The sequence below is a fragment of the Melospiza melodia genome, chromosome 1 (assembly GCF_035770615.1).
Source record: "Melospiza melodia melodia isolate bMelMel2 chromosome 1, bMelMel2.pri, whole genome shotgun sequence".
Taxonomy (NCBI): Eukaryota; Metazoa; Chordata; class Aves; order Passeriformes; family Passerellidae; genus Melospiza; species Melospiza melodia.
In genome coordinates this window covers 86220596-86239309 of record NC_086194.1, presented here as the reverse complement: position 1 = coordinate 86239309, position 18714 = coordinate 86220596, and the positions used below count along the sequence as shown (strand labels likewise).

General features: G+C 40.8%; 1 protein-coding gene across 8 annotated transcripts in view; it reads left to right on the top strand.

The window, feature by feature from the left end:
* HIVEP1 (HIVEP zinc finger 1) overlaps positions 1-18714 on the top strand; it is a 131409-nt gene that overhangs the window by 82803 nt on the left and 29892 nt on the right. For all 8 annotated transcript variants that reach the window (XR_010028385.1, XM_063160696.1, XM_063160668.1 and 5 more), the window contains one exon: positions 7032-12973. Coding sequence is in view for 7 of the 8 variants with exons in the window: in XM_063160696.1 (XP_063016766.1) it covers positions 7032-12973 (5942 nt within the window). In the remaining variant the exon portion in view is untranslated. The remainder of the gene's footprint in view (positions 1-7031; positions 12974-18714) is intronic.

Genomic DNA, 18714 nt, shown 5'->3' with positions numbered 1-18714 from the left:
AAGACCTGTGGAAGCATGCAAGCAGTGTCTTGGGTATGAACATAAGCAAAAGTACTTTGCAGACATTCAGCTTTATCTATTCCAATCTCATAACAATGGAAACTCTGATAACTATGATAAAATGGCTTCTATTATAGAGTTGGGGACAAGGGGACACTCTTTCCCACAGTATTGCTGTATCCAGGTGAGGTTGGTAAGGCCTGGCTAGGTGGACAACCAGAGGAGCATTTCAACGGGTACAAATGCACAGCCCTGCACCCAGGTAGGAGGAGACCCAGACTGGGGACTGACAGGCCAGGAGCAGCTCTGTGGAAAGGCCCTGGGGTTATGGTGGGCAGCATCTGGGCACCTGCTAGCAGCACACCTGGTTGCAGGGGAGACCACAGCATCCTGGTCTGCATGGATGAAAGCATTACCAGATCAGGGGAATGAATGATCTGCCTCTACTCAGCAACCCTTAGATCACTTTCAGATGCTCCAGTTAGACCAGCAGCACCCCACTCTCCCCAGTGCAGGAGGAACATCAGAAAACTGCAGAGTTTGGTGTTGAGGCAGCACAGCCATCAGGGCTGGAGCATTTGCACTCTGAGGAGAAGCTGAGGAACCAGGGCTCGTTCAGGCTTGAAAAAAGGTGGTTTTGGAGGTGGTTATCATGGAGTCAGATGTCATGATGGAGAATGGTGAGAGGATGAGAGGCAATAGGAACAAGTTGAAACAAGAGTGATGCCAACTGGCTTGTTCCCCAGGAGGACAGTCAAGCAGTGGAAAATGTTGCTCACAGAAGCTGTGTAGACTGTCTCCTTGGAGGTTTCCAATACTTTATAGTTCAAAGCCCTATGGACTCAGGTCTGATCCCATAGCTGGCCCTGATTTGAGCAGAAGGCTGGATTAGAGATTTTCTGAGGCCCCTTCCCAAATGAATTGTTTTGTGATGGTGTGAAATACCAATTTTCAGGTTGGAAAATTCACTCAGTGGCAGAGGAACTGAATGTGATTTCTTGGTGTGTATCAATCAATATATATTTTTCTCAACAATTACTTTTAACATATGAACTTGAGAAACACTGATTTTATGGGCTTGCTAGGGTGTAATGGTAGAGGGCATTAAAATTTAATTTGACTTTACAAAAATGTGTGCTGTCATTGAAGTTAGTGGCACTACTCAAATGAGTGCAGGTACTACGTTTTAGCACCTTTCCTGGAGCTTGTGTTAGTAGGATATTTAGTATTTTGGTTAATAATGAGAAATTATGCTGATAAAATAGTCATTCCAGTATAAAAGTCTGGTGGAAATGACCCTTGAAAGAGGACTGGGGACCCTATGCCTGACAGCCAGTACAATACCTTTTATGAGTCACATATCAACATTGTCTGTTAAAAACACCAAGAAAAATAATCATGTGCTCACAGTGTGAAATCCTGAAGCTGTACTCACTTTATACATGCTATATGGAATCATCTGCTGTTGGCTGGTATGAACAAAAGGACAAATGTTGGCACACATGAACACTTGATCCAATCCCTGTCATACTGCCTTAGCCTTTGAATGTCAAAGCTCCTCCTTACTTTTCTTTTTAATTAATCTGTGTTAAAATGTGCTTTACATACAAATCTAGTGTTTTTAAGGGTCTGCTCTTGATATATTTGGACTGGTGTTCTCAGTAATAAAAGTCCATAAACATGCATTAATCCTGCTGACAGGGCCTTTCAAATAGCACTGCTGGCTTGGAGTGCCCCAAGTTCTGTCACTTGCTTCCTGACCTCTGAAACAGGGAGCGACCACCCTCTGGCCACCTCATGAAGCCTGAAATTAGGCACTGAAATAAGACTGTTCAAATAGTTTTGCTTTTAAATATGATTTTATTAGTTCTTAAAATTAAGCATAGCACTTGTGTTAATCATGTTCAAATCTTCGTGTTGACTTGTTGGCTGTGAACATTTTCATAGTTGTATGGGTCGGTTATGTAATCAAGGTTTTGTTGTTAGGGAAAATATTTATGGCTGTACTTAACACATAGGAAGTGGTATGAAGTTAAAAGGTAACTTATTAAAAAAATAACATTTATGCATAAATGCAGCAAGTTAGTCCTTGCTGCATTTAATGTGAGTTCTGGTAGCCTTATATTTGCCAGCAAATATTTTATTTCTTATTTCTTTATTTCATAATCATATTCTTTACTTATTCATGGAAACAGATCCAGTGAGGTGATTCATGAGTGCTTTTGATAGTTTTGGTGAAATCAAAATTAAAGTGTATGTAAAGCTTAGCTTAAATCAAAATAAAGTCTTTAGTAACAGTCTCTCTCTTTTGGGGACCCTTCCGTCTTTGGATCACTAGCGTTGCTAGGTGTCACAGTAACCTCTTAGCCATTCATTTAAGACATCAATTAGTAGTTGAAGACTTTCAAAAGAGACTTGGTCTTACTTGCAGTGCCCTGAGAGCCAAAGTACAGACTAGGAGCTGAAAGATCAGGCACTTGGATTTTAAAGTCTGGTCTTTGTGTGGGAGCCAACCGTGATTTTTTAAAATTCTGCAATGTGAAGTGAGTACATGTGATGAAAATTATGGCACTCATTGGATTGCAGGGATAGATAGTGCTCCATGTTCACAGGATGGCACTGAGGGAGAAGGGAGTGGTGCCCTTCCTTGGTTCCCTCTTACTCTTTCCTTTAAGTTCAAGCCTGTAGCTCTATTAGAAGGGAGAGAAAGAGAGTGGGTGTTATAATAACATGTAGGCTTTGAGACAGGCAGTTCTGGAAGTTACTTAAACAAAACCATTGAGATAATTTTGTCAAGACACTGTCTGGTTCACCAGTAAATGCTTTAAAAGCAAAACATCAGATCACTTATAACTTCCCTTATTTGTTGTGTGAGTTACTCTGCAGATTGCTATCTGCACCATCACACCTGTGTTCTGTTGTTCTGTTTCCTGTGCATAGAGCGAAGCGCATCAGAGAAATTGTAGGTGAACAAAATCATGTTTAGAAACATCAGCTTTCTCTTGTCATGTTTTGAGTGCAGTTCATGCTGAAGCAAAGGAATTAAATGGAGAATCTTGAGAGCAGGGAGAACAAAGCCAACCAGGCAAAGCACAAAGAGATACTCTGGTGTCCCTGGAATGTGAAAAGCGAGGTATTGAGCACAGTGGCATTGTCCCCTCTTCTTCTGGCCTGGGTAACTTAATCCTATTTGATGTAATACAGCTTATGAGAAAAGTTCTGTTTTGACATTTGATTGAGGTGACAGCAGTTCTCAAAAATACCACTTCACCCCCAGAGGAAACGGGAAATTACCACTGAATGATGAGAATGGCTGGGTGACTGCAGAGGGGGTGAGCAGAGCACATGGCATGGCTGGGAGAGAAAGAAAAGCAGATCAACTTCATACTGTTTTTTGCACATCAGGATGTTTTTACACTCTTTTTGTTCAGTGTCGGTTTGTGGATGTGGGTACACGGAAGGCCCTGGCAAGTCATCGCACTCCTTAAAGTTGCAAGGCAGAGGAGTCTTTAGCATTTGGGGATCGATGCTTTCTGCCAGTTTTGTTGATGACCCTGGAAACACTGATGCAGCTGACCTTTGTGCAATCATGTAGCTCTAGATTAAGAAACGTGCAGTGAAATATCTTCAACATAAACTGGGAATACAAAGAAGAGACTTACACAAAAAGAATGGCAAGCTAAAAATAAGTGAAGCAGAGTTGTTGGTAGTTCCTTTTTTTCTCCAGATATGCCAAAAATTTGGTTATTAGCAAACATAAGGTGAATATTTCCATTAAGAATAATAATAAAGATTTCTAAATTATTCAGGAGTAGGGTAGAAGACAGGACTTAAGCATTTTTTAAGCCATGTAAAGTCATTGTCAAGTAAGTACATTTTACAAGATTTTATAGACGGGTACAGTGAAGCAATTCCGTGACTCCATCTCTGGTATCAGAAAATCTGTAGAGGCAGAAATACAAATAATAAATTAGTTCTCATGATTTCTGTAGACTGGAATTTTATTGGTATAGAAGCAGCACAATTATAGTGAAGACTGAAAAAACCCTTTTTCTATATGTAATGCAATGCATAGCTTGCCTTTGTTTATTCTTTTTTCTTTTCTTTTCAATTACCCAAACAATTTTTAAACTTTGGCATGTGTTGAACTGCATTTTAAGAAGTAAAGCAGTAAAGATATTATGGAAAATTCAGATCTTGTTATTCAAAGTGAGCGAATCTTTTTAATTGCTTGTTGATAGATTAGAGATACATTTTTACTTCCCTTAAGGCTTTTGTAAGCCACATTTTATCTTTCAGCTGTGTTGGTTTCCAGTTCACCAGTACATTGTGCAGGTTGAATATCCTTGTTCCTTGGCACTGTACAGTTGAAACCCAGAAACAGTAGCTTTGAATATTCCAATATATCAGGAAACACCACATAATTTGATTGTTCAGTTGCTGCAGTATGAGACAACTTAGTCTTTTTTGTGTACATTTGCTTGGATGTTTGCAATTCATGGCACTCTTACCTTCCTAGCTGTGTAATCTGCCCAGCTCTTCCCGTAGTGCTCCGGTACAAACACCGGCAGTGTGATGGGTGTGGGGGCATGACTGTGACAGCACAAAAGCTGCAGCATGTGCATAAAAGGAACCAAATCACTTATGTGCAATTAACATGGCCATGTTTCAGAGAGATCGCCAAACCATGGCTAAAAGCACGCTTTTATGTAATTACCTTGTTACTTTCTCATTGATTTGTATAAAACTGATTTTTGTTGTTATTGAAGAAAAAACAGTCGCAGTATACTATGAACTGTAAAGAATTCACCCTTAATAATGTGAACGATAAGTTATTAGTTTAAATCACTATTAAATTTTGAAGCAATGGAAAATTGTGATGGAAGACAGCTTGGCTTTGAGTATGTTAAATCCAGCCTAATAGGAATAGGTTTTTATGATACAGCAATAAATCTGAAGTTCATTTAAAGGTTAAGTGAACAATTACCACAGAAATTTCTTTCTGGATGCCCAAGAGGAGCACAAAGTTACCAGAACTAGGAGCCAGTAGTTCTGGCAAGGGATTCAAGCATCTCTTTCATGGGACTGATGAATGTAGCAAAACACTCTTACTCTTCATAGGTAGGCTTTCTCTAGCAGGGCTGGGAGAGGTATGGGCGAGGTTCTGCGGAGATTCCATACTTGCAATGAATTATGTGTGCAGCCAGCAGCAAAGACTCCATTCTAGCCACTGTAAAGAACATTAACTCTACCCCAGCCAAAACCAGCACATTGTGTGATATGTAGTCTTTAATCTTTCAGTTTGCAGAGTAATTGAATATCCATTCACCCTAACTGAATAGATGTGTATAATTAAGTTGGCATTGAGGCAGATTTTAGGTTTTGAAATTCCAGGTATCTGGCATTACCACACATCCCAGTTGGGTTGTGCTCTGGCATGGAGACAGCATAACATCTTGGGTTTTTTTCCCTACTGGTCACTTTGCATTCTCTTGTGCTAGGCAGGCTTTAAGCATGGCCTGGATTTTCTCTAAATGGAACAGGAATTTCACTCTGGATTCATCAGTTGCAGTATCTCTTGTCAGATGCACACAATGCATTGGCTTTCCTCCCACCACAGTATGGAATTCAGCTGGTGTTTCTGCAAGAGCACAGTGTGTGGCAGTCCAAGGGGCTGTAGGGTTGATGAGTACTGGGAAATCGGAGATTCTTCCACGTGCCTCCTTGACAGTGAGAATTTCATCCCTTTATGTGTTGCTGTAAGGCTGTTCTTCACCTAGAACTGCACATAAACCTCTGTTCCTGAGTTACTCATGCAGGAAAAACTGCCTGGGGTTACTCAGTGCTGCTTCCCAAAATGTATGTGTCTGAACCTTCCCAGAGCCATCAATCACGTAGGATTCCTCCTTTGCTATTAATATTGGCAGTCAGACAAGTAGGGGGTTTGCTAACAGCGTGATGAAGGAGTTGTTAAAGCCTAAAAAAGTGAATTTACATCCATTTAGTATTTATCTTCCTCTGCCCTACCAGTGATGCTAGTGGAGGCAGTGGCTCTGACTATGTTAGGATAGAAGTAAAACAAAAACAAATTAGCTGATAGATTATTCTACATTTGAGGTAGACAAGGACATGTAACTTGGGTATCCACTAAAAAAAAAGGCTTCTGTGTATCAACGCTGAAATTCAATCTATTTGTGGTTTTTGTTATAGAGGGAATTGGACTGTCTACAAATACAAGTGCTTCCTACAAAATTATTCTGCTGAATAATGCTCCAATTCATTTGCTATTCCCAACCCCCCTGAAACTCTGCACACATATCTGCTTAAAATCAGCAACAAGTGTAGCTAGTAATGAAATAATTCAAATTTAGTTTATTTTGTTTCATGATGCACAAATAGGAAGTCATTTAAGTGTGACTGATTTTATTCATCTGCAGTAGCTGCTCATCTGAAATGCTATTGAAATTCAGTAATTGGAGCTCTGAAATACAGTATTCGACAGATGGTGTGGGTGGTTGTGCCATTTCCATGATAAATCTACTTACAAATATAACCATGAAGAAGTTGTGTTCATTCCTTGACTGTGGGAACATATAGATGGAAAAAGTGACAAACATGACATATGTGTCTTGGTTCTTCGTTTTCCTCCTATAATGATTTGAATTCTTAAACTAGTGCAAGAGAGAGGCTTATTTTACATGTCTGAAAAGGAGTTGCTGAAATATTCCTTCAGTAGCCTTCCTTTTCTACATTTACTTTGAAGCTTTGAAGCTACGTTGAACTACTTTTGTAATGTCTTCAAGCATCAGTTAGAAAGCATTGCTCATTTTAGATGAGAACATAGTAGATCTTCTCTAAGATACATTTACTGTTAGCTGAAAGTATTGGAGGCTGGAGAGACGGACAGTCCTGTTGCCCCAGGGCTTACCGTTGAAACTTAGAGATGGTAAAATGGTATAAATAAAAAATATACTCCATTATCCAATTTGATTTTTTTAAAAATTCTTTTTATTCTTTTTGTGTTTTCACAGAAATCACCGATGCTGGTACTAGAGGAACCCAAGATACAATTAAGGGTGTGAAAAGAAAAAAGATTGTTTCTGAAAACCATCTTAAAAAAATACCAAAATCGCCTTTGAGAAGCCCTGCTGAAGCCAAGGTTAAGCAAAATGTAGACCCTTCACCGCTGAAAGCTCTTCCGGATGCCTCCGAACATGCCACAGCACAGGATCACCTGCCCATGCAAAATGGAAATCAATGTACCAAACAAAATGGGGGAGCACTTAGCGGTGAGATAAGTGTTGAAACAACCAAATCTGAGACATCAATGCAGACAAAGCTTTCACTGACGCATCAGTCCTTAGATTTGTGTAAACAGGCAGCGGGGGATACTGATGCAAACCAACTGAACTCAGCAGAGAGGAAGGCTCCCTCAAACTCCTCATCAAGTAATACAAAGACTGACAGTAATGAATGTATTAACTTTGTTGATTGCAGCACGTCGTCCCCATGTACGCGTACTGCATTCGATGTCTTACTAAAAGCTATGGAGCCTGAACTGAACACCTTAGCACAAGAGTGCCCCCCTTATGGGATGCAGATAGAGAAACTGAGACCAAATAAAACTGTAAGCACCTCTTCTAGTCTCACGTCCAATACAATAAGTGTCCAAAATCAGTCGTCTTTGTCACAGCAGGAGTTTGCAGCTGGACCTCCCTATTACCCATGTACGTTGAACAATGTGCATGTAGCAACAACAGCCAAGACTGGACAAGCACAAGGCCAATCAGTTTCTCATTCACAAGACCTTATTACTAAAACCAGTCAGCAAAATCACCAGGTTGTTATGTGTCCAAGTTTAACTAGGTCGCTGGTGCAACAGCAGAGTCAAGAAAACCCCAAGCTCCAGCAGATCTACAGCATAGCAGTAACTTCATCTGTTGTTCACACCTCATCTTCCACTGTAACTCAGGTTTTTTCTCAAAACCCCTTAGTAGCTAGTTCGTCTTCACCATTGTCAATTAACACATCAAGTTCAACACACTTGTCTATAGGTCCCGTGTATAATTCAGCCCAGATAGCATCAGTTGTAAACCATGGTGTAGAACAAATATGTAACCTCTTGAAAGACCAGAAGCCTAAAAAGCTGGGGAAATATGTCTGTGAGTATTGCAATCGGGCCTGTGCCAAGCCCAGTGTTCTCCAAAAGCACATCCGATCCCATACTGGAGAGCGACCATATCCTTGTGTGACATGTGGATTTTCGTTTAAAACCAAAAGCAATCTCTACAAGCACAAAAAATCTCATGCACACGCTATCAAACTTGGACTTGTCCTGCAACCAGATTCAGGTGGCCTGTTCTTATCTCATGACTCAGACAAAGCACTTAGCATTCATTCAGATGTGGAAGAAAGCGGTGAAAGTGAAGATGAAGGCACTGCAGATGAAAGACAAGATGATCAAGAACTGGAACCTGCACAATTAGTGAAAGTAATTTCAAGTGCAGAAACACTGCAGAAAGGAAGCCCTATTCCATTAAGCAACCCAGACTGTGTATCAGGTGACTCTTCATTACATGATGCAGAACCTCAAGTAAGGGCAGCTTTACCAAAAGTAGTGGTTCATTCTGTAAATGTTTCTCCATTGAGGGCCGATAGCCCAAAAGTGACAGAGCCAGCACCTGAGCTTGCTGCAGCACAGAGAAAAGGAGATTCTAAAGTCACAACCCTTCAGACAAATTTAACACATGCAGCCTCATTCAAGGAGAATGACATAAAGCAGCGTCAGAAAGTAGAAGCAGGCCTGTTAGAGGAACAGCCAGGATCTACAGGAGGACCAGTGCATGCTCAGCTCCAGAGACAACAGGCTACTGATGGTTCTCAGGATCAGCAAGGAAAATGTCTTTTGAGCCCTAGAAGTTTAGGTAGTACTGATTCCGGTTATTTCTCTCGTTCCGAAAGTGCCGATCAAACAATGAGCCCTCCAGCTCCTTTTATAAGGGGATTGTTGACCTCTGAGAAAGATCCAAATAAAAATCTGCCCTGTGTGCCACGAGCAAGTGGCGTGGTAGCATCAGTGGTACAAACTGTTTGTGCTGACAAAAATCTGATTCTCTCTGGCCAAATGCGACCACCCTTGGCAACAAAAACTCTTGAGGAGCGTATCTCAAAGTTAATTTCTGATAATGAAGCTGTTGTGGATGACAAACAGTTAGATAGTGTGAAACCAAGAAGAACATCTCTTTCAAGAAGAGGAAGCATAGATTCACCAAAATCTTACATATTTAAGGACTCTTTCCAGTTTGATTTAAAGCCCATGGGAAGAAGAACTAGCTCAAGCTCTGATATACCAAAGTCTCCTTTCACACCTACTGAGAAATCCAAGCAAGTTTTTCTTCTTTCTGTACCATCCCTTGACTGTTTACCTATAACACGAAGTAATTCCATGCCTACCACCAGTTACTCAGCAGTACCTCCTAATGTCATACCTCCTTCTCATCCTCTTCGAGGAAGCCAGTCATTTGATGATAAAATTGGCTCTTTATACGATGATGTTTTTGTGTCGGGACCTGCTGCTCCACTGAACCAAGGTGGACATCCTCGGACCCTGGTCAGACAGGCAGCAATAGAAGATTCTTCTACTGGTGAAAGCCAAGGTCTTGGACCTGTGCGATCTGTAGAAGAAAATTATCTGGGGTGTAATTTATCAAATGAATCCTTATTGCAAAGGAGCAAATCTCTGGCACAGGGATCAAATTCAGAAAAAACAAAGAAGTCCCCTCAGGTGCGAGGAACAATGTTTGAATGTGAAACCTGCAGGAACAGATATAGAAAACTGGAAAATTTTGAAAACCACAAGAAATTTTATTGTTCAGAGTTGCATGGACCTAAAACTAAAGCAGCAGTCCGAGAGCCTGAGCACAAAACTGCTCCAAACAGTACACAGCCTCAAATTCTACACTACAGAGTCACAACTTCAACTGGTGTCTGGGAGCAGACACCCCAGATAAGGAAAAGAAGGAAAATGAAAAGTGTTGGTGATGATGATGACCCACAGCAAAATGATACGAGTGTACTATTGAAGAACGCAGAAGGCCAAAGCAAGGCAGAAAATTCTTCCAGTCTGTCAAAACACAGTGCCACAACTGTGGTAGGATCACAACAACCAAGCAAACTTCTACTTCAGAATTCCCAAATTCAGCTTGTGGCTCGTGGCACAGATCAGACTACTGAGCCAAAGACAGCTTCCCTCATTGAAAAGCAGGCAAGTTCAGCTGTGCAAGAAAAGGTGGAGTTGAAAAGACAAGGGACTGGCATTTCAGTAATACAGCACACAAATTCACTGAGCAGAAATAGCTCATTTGAGAAATCAGAGTCATTTGAAAGAGTATCCCCAGTTTCTTCTCAAGAGCCCAACAAGGGTGCAAAGCACCGCTCTTTGAATACAGTTGTAATCCAAGAAGACAGACACTCTCATCTGAGCACTCCCCAGCGTCACCAGCCCTTGTCATCAGAACCACCTAGAGGGGAAGTTCAGGGAAGCCAATTAGTTTCTAATGAGAGAAGTGTGCCACTTCAGCCATCAAGACTCGTTCGCCAGCATAACATCCAGGTTCCTGAAATACTGGTCACAGAAGAACCAGACAGAGAGCAAGAAAACCAATGCAATGACCCAGAAAAGACAGAAAGGTTTAACTGGCCACAACGCAGTGAAACACTGTCAAAATTGCCAACAGAAAAGCTTCCACCGAAAAAGAAGAGAATTCGGCTGGCTGAAATGGAACATTCATCTGCTGAATCCAGTGTTGACTCCACACTTTCCAGAAGCCTAAGTCGGGAGAGTAGCTTGTCTCATGCCTCCAGTTTCTCAACTTCACTTGATAAAGATGAAACTGTAAAGGCTGAGAACCCTTCCAAAGCAGAGCCCATTAGTAAGTCGTCAGAATTCCTCATGATTCCTGCTGGCTCACACGCACTGGCAGTGCCTGGACCTCATTACCGGGAAATGCGACGTGCTGCCTCAGAGCAGATCAGCTGCACGCAGCCCTCAATGGAGGTTGTGGACTACAGGAGTAAGTCTTTCGACTGTGGAAGCATGTCTCCATCAAAACCTGTCCCGCTTGTAGAGGTAGCCGCTCCAAAAGTGTCGTCTGCAAACGGAGCTGCTGGACATGTGCCTCTGCTAGAAAGGAGAAGGGGGCCATTTGTAAGACAAATATCTTTAAATATTGCTCCTGAAAATCAACAGCCTCAAGTGAAATCGACTTCTTCATTGCAGGCAGCTCATGCCACAGATGTGCCCACAGTGCCATTGCACAGGCTGCAGTCCTCTGGCAAACTCTCGGTGGAGTTTCCTTCAAGTACTCAGCACTCACAGACTAACTCCAGACCTCATTCAACTATTCAAAATTGTAATCCTGTTAGCCTGTCTTCGCCTCAGCAGCCTCTAGATCACATGTTGAATAATCAAGGCCAGCCATCCTTGACTCATCAGCCTTCTCAGCCGTCTACTAAAACATCAGCCCAAGGGGAGCAAGCAAGCGTGGACTCACTTTCTTGTCATCCTGATGAAAAAAAGGACTGTTTTGCTCCAAAGTATCAACTTCAAGTTAAAACATTACATATAGGTCAGCCATACTCTTCTAAATTACTAAAAAATACTTTATCAACCCAGACTGGTTCAAATCAAGTTGGAGTGGACCAGAATGCATCTTCCTTTGAAGTGCAGACAAAACTCTCTGACGTGTCTAATCCATACTCTGTGCCTCCTCTAAAGCAAATTGTTCCTAATAACTGCAACAGTCAGATCCATCAGATTCCTCCTTTTGTGGTTCCCGTTCGTATTCAGAGCAGCATGCCATCCTATGGCTTCGCAACTGTTACACCCCTGCCTCACATTTTAGTGACCCAGGATCAGGGAAATCAGTCCCTCTGCAAAACAAATGTTGTGATGGTGCCAACACTTGAAGGCAAAACTCAGCTGCCAAAATCTCACAAAGATCATCAGAGGACTTTGCCAAATTCATTTGAATTTGAAAATTCACCACTGGAAAGTGGAACCAGAAATTCACCTTTGTCAAGCTCTTCAAATATCATTCAGAAAGTGCCAGTTAGCGGACTCTTTCCTCAGCCAGAAGTTACAGCTTCAAGTAAACGAATGCTTTCCCCAGCAAACAGTTTAGATATTGCCATGGAAAAACAGCAAAAACGTGTTAAAGATGAGAGTGGAGCTGCTTGTATGACAGATGCTAGACCATTGCATTCACTGAACGTTAGATCTAATGACCCTACTAGTAAGCAAAAGAAACCAGTTTTGGTAAGACAGGTTTGCACCACAGAGCCTCTTGAAAATCACCTCTTGGATCCTGATGTTGTTACACAGCATGAAAAAAACAGCAAGGCCAGTACTTCAGACCTGCCTGACCATCAATCATCTGACACTGGGGTTTCAGAAACCCTAAAAAAGTCACCAGAATCTGAAGACCTCAAGTCTTCCACATCACCAGTATTTGTAGTTAGGAAACCTTCTGAATTGTCTCCAGTGAATAGTTCTCTTCTCAAGGCTGTAAGTAGCAGCCAAGAAAGAAGGTCCCCAACTAACAGTGATGAGAGCACCCACATCAGCAGCCCAGGCCAAGCAAAGCCTGTAGCGACACTGGCTGTGATGAATGCAGGAGAATTGCAGAGGTTGTCGTTTCCAAGCCTCAAGACCACAACAAATTTTACCTGGTGTTACCTCATGAAGAGAAAACCATTGCACCTGCTGCAAAATGATCAAAAAATCTCTGCCTATTCTACATGGACCATTAGTCCCAACAACCCCAATCCACTCGGTTTGTCGACAAAGGTAGCTCTCTCCCTCCTCAATTCCAAACAGAAAGTTGAAAAGCCACTGTACACTCTAGCAAGAACTACTCTCCCCAGATCTGATGTATTGGTCTATTCAAGCAAGTGGAAGAACAGCTTGACCAAGGTACTTAAGCTATGTTTGATGTATACTGATCATTTACAGAGGATTTGCTTTGGAAATCATGCTTCTTCTTATTTTAGAGAATGTAATATGCCTGACACATACCATATATGAGCTTATTTATTCTAATTATGCTGGATCAAACTGCTAAAAAGATCTTAAGTAATTCAATTAGGAAACCTAATTGAATAAGGATTTATCATTTTTTAATGGGAATTAGTTCCTGGGCTTAAATATGTGTATTGAGTGTTGTGGCAGAAATGTGTCTGGCTATTTTTTTGTCATGCAAAGGGTAGAACAAAGTAAGTCTGATATAAATATTTTTTAAACACTTCTAACTTAATTTAAGATCATAATTACATATTTTTCCTTAAAATTCAGCTAAGGAAAGAACAATAAGGGTATTTTCTGCTTCAGAAGAGTAGTCAGCTTGAGCAGGTGTCCATGGATACACCATGAAAACGGTTTTCACCATCACTGATCATCTAATTGTGAGAGGAACATTTCCCTTTCTTCCACCTTAGTTAATCAGTGGTGTGAAATAATGACAAAAATAGCAAGGTTTAAACAAAATTGCCACTGCCATAAAACCACTGATGACTTCTTGGGTTGATATGGCTCCAAAGATAACATTAAATCTTGTGCTGAGGAATATAATCCAGGCAAAGGTTGTGACCCACATAAAAAACCACATCATTCCAGAGTCCAAAGTGGCAGAGCAAAATAGTCTCTTGTTATTTCCTTAGCTGTTTTGGGCCTGCACAGATGTGATCAAGATTTTACTTGCTGGACAGTTTTGTTTCAGAGAGGACCAAAGCTCTTTGGTTTAGACTGGATTTGGTGTCCTTAGGGATTGAACCACCACTCTGCACGGTGAAGGTGGCTCTTAGCCCTGCATTATGGCAGCAGGTGTCTGTGTCTCTGTGATGGACCCAGTAGCGGATTTTGCTGTCCCATCTACTGAAGTTGTAAAGCTCTCTGAAGCGTGCAGCATGGTTTCGTGCTTTTCCTTCCTCTGCACTGCATGCCCTGTGTCTTTGGTGCCAAACACATTGGAGCTGGCAAAAACAGGGCATCCACAAAGCCACAGACCTTCCTTTTTCCATGATCCTTCAGGGCATGGAAATGGTTTGGCAAGGGGGTGAAGGTAACTGAAATTTGTCCTACTGCCATCAGCAAAAGGTCCCAGACATTGGGATTCAGGGTCCATAAGCCAGCAGTCACTCTAGAGGAGACATTCCACGGGCTCGGGAGAAGACCCCTGTTTGTGTGGGTGTTGAGGAACAGAAACTGCTGCTGTCAGAGGTCACCCTGGAATGTTTCTGTGTCTGCTAAATGTTTTGCTAAGATACAACATTGTCAGTGGGGAGAAAAGCAATAGCAAGAGAAACTGTGTGATAAGTGAAGTAGTTTCAGAATTACAGGAAAATATGCAAAAACCTTTAAGGCCAAAAGGGCAGTGGAGTTAAATGTGGTCCTCCTGAAATCAGTGGGAGACTTGCTAACATTTATATTGGAGTTCAAAACTTTATCCATAATGTTCCCTGTAGAAAATGCATACAGGCTGCTGATTTTGTTTTTAGTGCTGTATTTGAATCAAGTTGTTGGTTCCATGTTAGTATGCTGCCTTGGTTTAAACTCTTACTGCTTTTTTTTTTTTCAGTCAGCTTCCTCATACATTTAATGAGATGTTGCACTTGAATAGTGCTAAATCTAAAAAAACATAAAGGAAACAAATGTTTAGCTTTTTCATTGTGTGTAGTTGAGCAAGTCTTTCTAAGGCAAGTCTCACATCCTTGTGTCATCGAGTCATATTTGTTTTATTTTTGAGGAACAGTCTTTCAGAAGAAATTGTGTGATAGCAAAGCAATTGTATGCCTCTTAAAAAACAGATTTTCTGTACAAACAAATTCTGTTTAGAATACAAATAATGGATAATAATATTTTTTTAAAATATTTTGACAGCACCGTTTTAAAACACTCCAGGAGTGCTTAAATGCTGTAATAGGCAGCTGTCAGGTACATTTGCAGTGCTTCTGCCACAAAAGAAACACAGTTACTAATCTTTCTTCAGTCTTTCTTGCTGATGTTTTGAATGAAGCACATGAGCATGATGGAAATGAAGAGTTTTTAAGCTCTGCTTGGGCTGATTTACAGGCTTTGCTCAGAGCCATTAATAAGGAAAAAAGTGCAGCAAATAGCACCAATTAAAGTTTAATTGGCACCTCAGATTGCATGAGCAAGGTGTACCGTGACAGAAGTAAAAAATTTCAAAGACCTGATCTAATTCTTCCGGAGTTTGTCTGCTTTCCCTTCTAATGATTACAGTAGCAGGATTTCAGCTGTTTTCCAGAATGATGTTGCTGCTGCTGTTAAAGTATACTGCTGTGTTACCAGTCTCCAGTTAGACCCGGTAATGGAATAGCTGATGCCAGCTTGGAATCTTCCTCACAGAAGCCATATTTTAAAAAAGCAAAAACTGAAATTCCTCAGCTCAGGCCCAGTAATTCCACTGTTTTGGTAATTTTTTTGTTGGAGTCTGAGGATGGAAAACATTGGTGATCATTTTGGAAATTAATAAGCCATTTAAAAAGACCAACAAACACAAAGTCAAAAAACCCAGCACAAACAAAACTAACAAAGAAAATAGCAAATCATTCTAAAAAAAAAGTGGTTGATTTCCTGCTTAGAAGCTTGGTAGGGTCCTGAGTTCCTTGGGGAACCATGGTTTGGATTGCAGGTGTTGGGGGTTGTGTTTGCTCAAGTGATTTGCACATTCTAACCCTGATCTGACAGAGAGCTTTAAGTGCCACCACAATCCAATTTATGAATAATAATAAAAACGCAGTACTGTTATGTCTCACCTCCTCTCTCAGAGCTGCAGCCCTTTCCAGACTCATTTGGTGTATTCTGCTCGTGCGGCTCTAACTGCTGATCTTCTCACAGAGATAAAGCAACTTGCTGAACTGTTCTGGGTTTGCCCCCCGAACTAAACCATGTTTACAGACACCTCGTGCTGCTGCATAACCACTACTAATCACTGTCACCAAAAAAGGCAGCTCTTTCAACAATAGGTACCATGGGAAAGGAAGATACACGTGAACAAAATGCAAACAATAAGGAACCCAGGGACTTTGTTTGCTCTTCACAATTCACTGCTCAGAGGCAATAGGTGAAGTTGCCACGTTCCAGTGATTCAGAAAACAAATCACAAAATGTTATTGTGAAAGAAGCTCCTGGAATGAGTGCAGCATGTTAAAGTGTAACAGGAGGTTTCACCTGCATGGAAAAGGCTTATTTTATCTCCATCTTCTTTTTATTTTGTTGTTCCATTTATTACTACTTTTCACCAGTTTTTCTCACTTGAATTCACTGGTGTTATATCTTTCTCAAGCCTCCACATTGATCTTGGCTCTTCTCACTAAAGTGAATCAGTAGGGTGTGCAATATTCCAAGGTGATGATTTTTGAGCAAGGGAAGCTGAAGAATGGAAAGTTTCTCATAACTGTGGAAAACTTTCCTTTCTTGGATGATATGCCACAGCAGTCCAGCTCACCACTGGAAAGTAGTTAAATGCAGATTTTTATGTGTAAACTAGTAAAAGGTTAAAGATATTAAAAACATTTTCCCCAAGTGACTGTGTGCCAGTGGGAAAAATGTTTAATGAATATTCTAATCTGAAATTTATAATTTTGATGATTCAGGCTGCAAGCATGTTTTTTTTCCAAAAGATGTTGTAAGGTACCAGAAGTATCTGTTGAACTCTGGTCTCTGGACAGCCCTAAGAGCAATTTTTTTCTGTTTTATATTAGTAATTGAGGACAGTGGAGTTAAATTGGAGCAAAATGAGTAAAGTAGGAGTGAATCATGGCCCTTTTCTCTATGGCAGTCGAGAGACAAGTGACTCTGTTAAAAAACAAAAGGCAGAATAATCACAGAGAGGAGCATTTTCCAGCACAGCTGTTTTTCTGCCCTCTCCACCAGTTCTTGTGGGGTTTGGGGGGATTTCAGGTGAGGTGCACTAAAGGATTTCCACACTAGAAACCTGTGCTGGTTAGAGACTGGTTGCTCTTAAAATGTACAGAGGGGCCAAGTCATTTTCATCATCAGTTTGAAATTTTCCAGAAAAAGCTAAACAGACTGCTTTTTTCATTGTCAGTGGGATTTCTGTAGATTTCTGTGACAGAAACTCAGTGTTTCTTTTACTCTGATATCACCATTTTACATGTCCAAGACACTGGAGCAATTTCCTAAAGCAGCAAATAACCATTAAACTTAAGTACAGCAGAGGAGATAAAATAATTTTAACACATAAGTTAGGCTGTCTTATATCTGTACATAGACAAGTGTTTAAAGAAAGATTAGGTGGTGGGAGCATGAGAAGTACTTGGTTTCATGCTAGCTTTTTCATTCTAACTACTTTTGTAAATATACAACTTATTGTAACAGTTTCATCATAGTTTGGATAACAGCGTGGGTCTAGGACTTCTGTAATCTTTCTTTTTCCTTTGTCTTTTCTCTACTTAAAAATAAATCTGTAAAAAAAATAAATGGTATATAGTACTGAAGGATCAGACACTAAAAGATTGCATTATTTCAGCTGCTGGAAATATTAATGTGTTTGGTTTATTGTGTGTAGTCTGTATTTTCCACAGCTCTCTTCCTGTTAAGCTGCAAATCTCACCTTGTTACTCTTTGTTTGCAGTGGAAACAAAAGTAGTTTGTGTGCCAGGTAGTGTATAGGAACTGCACAGTGGCTGAGTTGTGATTATTGGAGCAGGCTTCACTTCTGATATTTCTCAACCAGAGCATCATCTCCTTTCACCTTGTATGAATGCTGTTAAAACATGCAGGGTGAAATTTCTTTCTTCCTACACACAGGCAGAGTTGTCATGTGTGCTTGGTAAAAGTGCTCAGACATTTGAAAATGCAGCCTGAATCAATGCAGGGGGCTGTGTGAGGGTGTATGGATTGGGGTAGTGCTTGTGCATGTGCAGCTTCCTGGGGCTTTCAATTGAATAGGAGGATGCTTTTCCTCTGATCTGTGCTAATTCCTTATCCTCTGAGAATTAGAAGTGAAGGCAGTGTCTGAGGCTGCATGAAGGACAACGGGCCAGAATGATGTCACCCTTCAATGTATGTAACAACCAGCATAACTGATCAGTCATTTTAAGCCAGCCAGTGAAGTCATTCCTCTTGCCAAGAATTCATAAGCTTACAGCATTAAATTTTGTAATGAGTGAAAAACATAAGGCCAGACTTTTTTTCCTCTCATCATTTTATTCACTGATCAATATGAGCAAATGAGGTAAATGTGCCAGCTACGTGGGAAGAACAGTTTATAAATATAGCTGTAATAATTGCTGGCTAATTGGATCATTCCTTCATTGTTGCCCATTTTATAAATACCCTAGGGTTGGAAGGAGTAGATTTTAATTGGCAAATGTTGGAGGAACTCATCCTCCTTAAAACAAACAAAAAAAAAGTTCCTCGACTAATAATCAAATAAAGTGAAGAAATAAAATGTTGTTCTGCTAGACAACTGTATGCTTTTTCTTGTAATTTGGTCTGGCAGTGGGAAATTAAGTGTGGAATCTTGCTTTGGGAGGGTTCTGGAACCCCTGTTAATAACCTCATCAAATGGGAAGCAGTCAGTCTCCAGAGCAAAAGAGCTGTAGTTCTTGAAAACCATTAGCACTCAGAAATGTTACCTGTTAATAACCTCCTTGGCTACACCCCTCCTT